This window comes from Mizuhopecten yessoensis, unplaced genomic scaffold (assembly GCF_002113885.1).
Source record: "Mizuhopecten yessoensis strain PY_sf001 unplaced genomic scaffold, ASM211388v2 scaffold9157, whole genome shotgun sequence".
Taxonomy (NCBI): domain Eukaryota; kingdom Metazoa; phylum Mollusca; class Bivalvia; order Pectinida; family Pectinidae; genus Mizuhopecten; species Mizuhopecten yessoensis.
In genome coordinates this window covers 308,471-316,729 of record NW_018407907.1, presented here as the reverse complement: position 1 = coordinate 316,729, position 8,259 = coordinate 308,471, and the positions used below count along the sequence as shown (strand labels likewise).

General features: G+C 34.7%; 1 protein-coding gene across 1 annotated transcript in view; it reads right to left on the bottom strand.

Annotated features, from left to right (window-relative positions):
* Nucleotides 1-4,636: 4,636 nt before the first annotated feature.
* Nucleotides 4,637-8,259, bottom strand: part of LOC110457471 (nuclear factor of activated T-cells 5-like) — a 59,789-nt gene continuing 56,166 nt past the window's right edge. Inside the window, exon 15 of the mRNA XM_021508768.1 lies at nucleotides 4,637-7,574. Within this exon, the coding sequence (XP_021364443.1) occupies nucleotides 7,495-7,574 (80 nt within the window). The 3' untranslated portion in view covers nucleotides 4,637-7,494. The remainder of the gene's footprint in view (nucleotides 7,575-8,259) is intronic.

Sequence of the window (8,259 nt, the reverse complement as noted above, 5' to 3'; positions counted from 1 at the left end):
CCCCCCTCCCCCTCTGCCACAAATGTCATCGTTAACTCATTCACCCTGAAATTTCATAATGAACTATTCAAATCTTTGAATTGGAAGAGTTCAAATGTGTTTTCAGGGGTGAATGAGTTAAGGTCAGATCCTATTACTGGCCAAAGAAGCGTTTGATTAGGTCACACCCTTCGGTCAACCACAGAAGCCATAGACGAGTTCAGACATTCCTACTGGCCGAAAATGTGACTGATGACGTCTGACCCTACTTATGTCCATCTCACTGCGGTGACGTCAACTGAAGCGGCTCTGCATGGTGACCCTACATTGTTACTGACGTAAATGACCCAAGAAACGTTTCCCAGACCATAGCAACACGCTTATATAACAGGAAATGTTCATCATTTGTTTGTTTATATAAAGGTGTAACAATATCATCTACCAGTAGTTCTCTCAGGCAGATGGACGCGGGTTCCAGTCAAATCTCTCCTCATGTTGATAGTGAATACTGATATATATATACAAAATCGATCAACGGTTTTAGGGACGAAACATTTCCATTGGTGTCCAGTATTTCTATCTTTGTCAGAGCTCTTAAAATAACTCAAAATCAGAATCAAATCAACAGTGTTCTCGATATTACAAACAGACCAAAACGCTCAATGCGCCAATACAAATTTCAAATCGGGTAACGCCTAATATTAAGGACCTGAACCTGCAAAATTCCCTAGCACGGGATTTGTATTTTTTCTATGTACATACAAAGATACCAGCGTGAAATCAAACTGTATATTGTAGACTTGGCAAACCCTTCAACAACAGTCAGGAAAAACTTTCGTTACCTGTCAAAATTTGGCATTTTTGTTCGTTTGCATTCCAATGATCTGATTATAAACCTCAACATTTTTAATCTTTTCGGTTTGTTTATGTTTTAAGTCCTTTTAACAGCTATGGTCATTTAAGGACGTGCCAGGTTTTGGTGGTGGGGGAAAGCTGGAGCTCCCGGAGAAAAAACCCACCTACCTACGGCCAGTACCTGGTGCTCACGTAGGCCAGGAACCCGCGACCAAGTGGTGGAGGGCTAGTGGTAGCAGAATGTCAGACACCTTAACCACTTGGCCACCGCGGCCCCCTCAACATTTTTTAACGGAGCTGAGATGAGAGAGAATGACTGGGCAGCACCTATTATTTGACCATCTGACGTACTGGACAACACACTTGTTAGGACAGAATAACGGGACAACACATGTATTTGATTGTCCATTACTCATGAACACCTGTACACTATATCTCCCTAGCTAGCAGACAGAAGAAACGACAGTTTTATTTATAGAGAAATTTGGAGAGAAAAAAATATTCCCATTTCAAAACTGTTCATAATTATTTTTTATATTTCTTTATATATAAATTAATCAAAACTCTTCAAAGAAAGCAGAATATGTATAGACTGCTAATCGCCTTAAATCAAATACCTAATTTACGTACAAATTATCTTGTATTCAAGTCCTCCAAGAAAATGGAAGGATGGAAGAAATGTAAGCTACGGATAAAGATGGCTACAGAGATGATAAAAGTGTACCAATAAAAATATGTACACGTAAATATGGAGGAGAGCGAGGAATGTTGCATACAGGTAAAATAATACGTACACTTCATTCGGGAGGATGAGAGGAAGATATTTTGGTACAGGTGAAGTTCCTTCATACTACAAAACTGGACAAATTAATCAAATAAGCATCACACAGCCATAAAACAACAATTTCTCATAATCAAACGGTAACAAAAAGCGATTATTTCTATAGTAACATTCGACATCATCAGATGCTTTCTCTTGCAAGAAAAATATTTACAACTCTTTGAAGTATACTTATACAAGTGCATACACAATTATCACATCGGAACAGGCAAAGCAACACATGTCAGCACGTTAAAACAGAAAAGGTATGCACGCCATCCAAATAATCTAATATTTTTTTTAAATCGGGACAAAAACAATCGTTTCTTACTGATCACAGTTAATTCAAGAATAGCTCCAGTACACATTACCATCCATCGATATGCTCCAAATTATGTTTTTTATTTCTACAAATTTTCATGTCAAGTCACTTTTATATACTTCATATACTGTGAAATCACTAATTTTCGTGGGTTTTTAATTTCGCTGATTTTGTGGATAATCTCAATCCACAAATTCATAGGTCCACGAAATAATTAGAAGATAGACATAAAGCTTTTCTCCTAATGAGTGGGTACTTGTAATCTACAAAATCATGAACCCACAAATTTGTATTTTCACCACAAAATTCGGCCCCATGAAAAAAAATTCACAGTACCAAAAGTTACTCTTTTTCCAAGATTTCAAGGTTAGTTGATCATCAAAAATGACTTGATACTGTTCCCTGGTAAAACAAGTTAATATACACTTAGACAAATGACTTTTTCCTCAGATATACAAACTATCACAGTTGTATTACTACAAGCACACTGGTTCAATTTTCTCCCTTGTCCATGGTTTCAAACTTTTTTCATAAACGATATTTTACAAAATTCCGAAACTAACTTGTAACAGGAGATTTTATTTTAGAATTTCCTTTTAAAATTTTCTAGAAATTCTAATAAATACTTATTTTGCAGATACTTTAAAGTTTAAATTTGATCAAAATCTATTGTATTCCAATTAGTAAATCACACAAAAAAAATTAAAAAATCTTCACCTTGTATTTAAATAAGAGTTAGCATATTCTATGGTACAAAACCGTCCCGGACAGAAAGTGATGTCACAGGCAACAGGACCGATTGAAATCATCCACCGAAATACCAGTAAACAAAAGGCATTACAGAAATGGACAGTGCTGAGTATTTAGCATATGTACAGTATATATACATTATCACACTCACTTTATATATATATTTATATCTATACTTTATTTACATTCAAACAAATGACTTAATCAACATAAGATTTTGATTCACAAACACTTTGTTTATGATTGTAATTAAAAAATGCTTTCTCTCATGAAAATATATATCTATATATAAAAAAAATTGTACTGTTTCTTTTCTTTTTGGCTCTGTTTTAAAGCACGAGTTCTTATTACATAACTTTTCGAGTCAAACACCAAATACAATTTATCTGAAATCAGTTTTGCATTGAAAAAAGATTTGGTCCAAATGGTTTAGTATAATTCCACATCCCTCCCCATCAAAAAGTGTATAAATAAGTTTTTTTCCTCCAAAATGATGACCACAATGAAAAACATTAAAAAATAAGATTTAAAAAAATCAAACATAAACATAAATAAAATACTGGATTGTTGTTGACAGGAACAATTTTGTTACCGTTATTCACAAGTAAACATGCATGTTTATGGAAATACATTATCACACAAACATATGACAATATGTAAGTAAACATGCATTTCCTTGACAACATGCAAGTAAACATGTATTTCCTTGACAACACGCAAGTAAACATGTATTTCCTCGACACCATGTCAGTAATGACCATGCATGTTTTTGATAAAACCTATACATAAACATCCATGTTAATGACAATATGTACCTTAACAAACATGTTTACAACAAAACATTTGTAAACATCCATGATTTTTTAAACATCATTCATTTCACATAACAGCTGCCTTTTACAAAATTGTGCACATATACCAAGAATTTCTGTAACCATGGAAACGTCAGTTTGGGACACTGAACATGTATGACGAAACAGATACAGATATGTCTGAGACACTTGTTTCTGTCTCCAGTTCTTCATTTGTTTACCCTTTCACCACTGTAAACCATAATGGACTCACCCAGATCAATGCATGGGAGAGTCTACTAAAGTTGCAAAGGGATGAAAGGGTTGATTGTTTTGTTTAAATTTATTTGAATTTTGTATTAACTCGTTCTCCCCTGAAATTTCATAATGAACTATTTCAACCTTTGAATTTGAAGAGTTAAAATGTGTCTTCAGGGGTGAATAAGTCTATTTCAGTCCAAACTAAACAGACTTACTGAAATACATTCTAATGATCAATTTGATCAATTTGTTCAATTTGCTTGTAAATAACCTTACCGGTATATTTCCTTGCGAATAACATTTTTCCTATACCTTTAAACAATTTGATTCTACCAGAAAATATTTTGGATATAGGCTATAACAAAAAATGTTGGTTTGCATTCAAAGTGTATTACAGACCCAATAGAATTTTAGCCTCTAAACACATCGTGAATGCTTCGTATATATAAGAAATTAATTCACAGTGGTACTGTAGGTCTAACATTTTAGTGAACAATAGTTTTTGGTTGGTGTTCATATAATTTCAAAATGCATGTTACAGTTAATGTTACACTTAAAATGGGTAAAAATATAAACAGGGAAAAAAAAAGACGAAAATGGAACAAAAAGTATTTTTCCAAATTTTTTATGACCTATAATCATTGAATTAAATTCCCAGAGATGATTTATAAACAACCTGAAAAAACTAATGCAAATGTAACTAAAGACAGCTATGGAGGCGACATGTGTGATTTCACCATACACATCATTGATACATATTCTAAAATGTTTATGTTAAATACCTGTTTGTGGGATAATGTATGAGAAAATCATTTAAATCAAAAAACCTTTTAATATCCGTCAATCTTAATTGACGGATTTTTTTTTATATTCTTTTGTCCCTTCCATATCCTAACTTGACAAAATAAATATAGGTCAAATGTTTTTGTATCATGTTTGACAGTATTTGAAATACCACTACATGCTACGATGAATTTATCAACTTTGACAGTTAAATTATGTCATATCATATCCTAAACTGAAGATTTGCGTACCTGTATGCAGGTGATTTATGAGATTACCTGTTCTCAGGCGATATACAGGTAAATATGTGTCTACCTGTGTGCAGGCGATACAGGTAAATAACAAGTGTATACCTGTCTACAGGCAATGTACAGGGAAGAGGCATACATCTGTATGCAGGTGGTATGAAGGCAACATACAGGTAAATAATGTGTGTATACCTGTATATATGCAAGTGACATACAAGCACTATTTATATACCTGTTTACAGGTAAATATTTAAAATACCTGAACGCTGATGACATAAATACCTGAACGCTGATGACATACAGGTAATAGTTGTACATCTTCATGCAGGTGATAGATATACAGGTAAATAATATGTGATCCCAAACATTAATTTAACTCCTAACCCCTTAAAACACTTTTGAACTCTTCCAATTCAAAGGTTGGACTAGTTAATTACGGAATTTCAGGGGGGAATGAGTTAGGGCTAGAAATAAGGACTACACAAGTAAAATATATATTCACTTTGACAGTAAAATATAGAAATTGTATGGATGGTGAGTTGAGGTTTGAAATATTTTAATCTACATAAAATGACAGAAGAAAAGAACCAAAAAAATCCAATTTTCTATATGGATTTCAAGTTGTTAAAAGTCGCTACAGGAGTAGCATACTTCAACCAGTATCAAATGACACACTTTCTGTAACTCAACTCACCCCTGAAGTTTCATAATGAACTATTCCAATCTTTGAATCGGAAGAGTTCAAAAGCGTCTTCCGGGGTGAATGAGTTAAATATTGAAGATGAAATATTAGACCTACATTACTTTTTGTGTATATTTATTTCTAAATTTGGGGGTCAACAGTGACGCTATTCTATGGGTGGTCACTAAATAAAGCAAATCAGTTCAAAAATCCAGGGAACTCTGATAAATAATTTCTGTCATGGTCCTATTTGAAAAGACATGAAATCTCCCTGTGAATCAGATATTTTACTGGAATAGTCCGAACTTCAGCTTTTGCCCAGATTTCCAGTATTTTTCATTAGACTTAAAAAATGTTGTGTCTTGATATAATTAATATTATATTTTACCAAGTCCGACTGAATATAACCATGCTTACAGAAAGCTACTATTGTAGAAGTGTAGACTACAGTAAACTTTTCAAGACTAGGTCTTACATATATCACATGCTACAGATTCTAGCTCTGCAGCTTATAGAACGTGTATATTGTATCATGTACAGCGTCAAATATAGAGTTCAAATAGTAACAATCATCATCAAAATAAACACATTGACTCGCAAAATACTGGTTATGCTCGAAAAGTACACATAGATAATATTAAAAACATAAGTATTGTTCAAGATATATTTGTATTTTTATCCAAAGCTGGGCAACCCCTTCTTAATTGGTACGCGGACAAAAAAAAATGGAGTGTCTTTCTACATGATGGTTGGTCGACACCCACTCAATTAATGGTACTCAATGATGCATGTTTTAAAAAGCATTTTCTCCCCTCTAATTCTATTCTACTTTCCTTGTTTTAAGTATACCTATAAGTTCATTCAATGAGGGTGTACATTCATTTTAATTCTTAAATTATGAAATTGTCGATACTTTTGATCAAATTTCAAAAATGCTTTTCATAACATGACTTGTTTTTTGAGATGTGAGCCTCAATTCAAACACATTATCATATTTGAAGACAAACTTTTCGTCTATCAGTTGTTTTTTCTGGCCCCTGTTCTCGTGCCGATATTTCACAGACAATTTTTCCTTCCTTATCGAGATCCATACAAGCGGATTTACCGCGGAGATGCATTTTTTTTGAAGAAAATTTCTGCCCCATTTTTCGAGATCTTACCTTACTTATAGCTGTTAGTATTGTAGTAATGCGGGGCGAAGCGGAATCTTTGGTCCCTGTTCTTTTCTTGATCTTTAACAAGGAATTGCATAAGATGGTAGCTACAATTATCCATAAGCCATTCAGTGTGTTCTTCCACACTATGTGTGATCCTATTCAAATGCCAGATAGGCTTTTTTAAAAGTTAAATGGTGTTAATTCTACAACTCACAATCGAGACAAAAATGTTTCAAAACTACTTGTGCCACATTGCCTCCGTTACAAAACTGCATTCATGATTTACACTCTTAGACAAAAAAATAAAATTGTGCACCTTTCTTTCACAATAATGCAAAATGAAAACTTACTAATTTGAAAATAAGTAGCAAAAAAATAGCTTTTTATATGGTTAAAGCTTGTAAACATTGCACAAATAAGCTAATAGATCCTCACACACGATTTACAGCGTCAGTGTATCAAACTAGGTTGTCTTTAGTAGTAAAATATCACTTTCAAACTATAGTTAGTCTCAAACTCTATAGTTACAACAAAAATATTTGCAGCACACTGTAATTGGTACACACAAATCAGCGACTTTGTGTTCGACATCATGATATGCAGGGGAAGATGAAAGTCGTTTCCCCGAGAGTTCCGGTGAGGTTCGGGTAGGAAAAGTGGATTTACAGTCTTTTCCGACTCCCGTTATTCCATACACAGTATATGGAAAAAGTGAGACAAACCACTCATTTCCCCTCAGACAGCACCAGTATGCTGCCCTTTACATTGAACCCCGACCTTTGACCAGAGGTCAACCTTGAATGACCCCGACTGAAGCATGCTCTGTCCTGCCCATCACTGTCCTGATCAAGACTGGGGAGGCTGGGGCTGTTGCTGCTGCTGCTGCTGAGACAGACTGCTGATGATGGATCGTAGGATGTTCTCCACTGTTATAAAACAAAAAGATTAATTTTCATACCATCACATGTTTTTCTTTAATTGGAAATTTCTTTTTAATTTCTCTTTTAAATACAACAAGTGGCCCAGAGGGCCTGTATCGCTCACCTGGATAATAAAGCAGCTATCGGAAATTATTCTTTATATTACATAAAATCCCTCCATTGGTTCAGAAGAAGGATTTTAAAGATTTAAACCTCAAATTTCCCTATTGGGCCCCGCAACTCTGCACCTACAAAATGTTGTCCCCTTTGCCCAAGGATGTTCCAGGCCAAATGTGGATGAAATCACTCAAATGGTACAGAGAAAGGAGGATTTTAAAGACTTAAACCTCAAATTCCCCTATTGGGCCCCGCAACTCTGCACCCAGAGGGGGGCGGCGGCCACACCCTTAGTTTATACAAAATTTTGTCCCCTTTGCCCAAGGATGCTCCAGGTCAAATGTGAATAAATTCCTCCAATTGTAAAGAAGGAGAAGGATTCTAATGATTTTAACGTCAAATTCCCCTTTTGAGCCCGGCCCCTCTGCATCCAGAAAGGCCACACGTATCATTTATACAAAATTGAGTCATCTTGGCACAAGACCAAATTAGGATAAAATCCCTTTATCCCTATGGTAGGAGAAGAATTTCAAAGGTTTTACCTCTATTTCCCCTATTCGACCCCGCCCCTCTG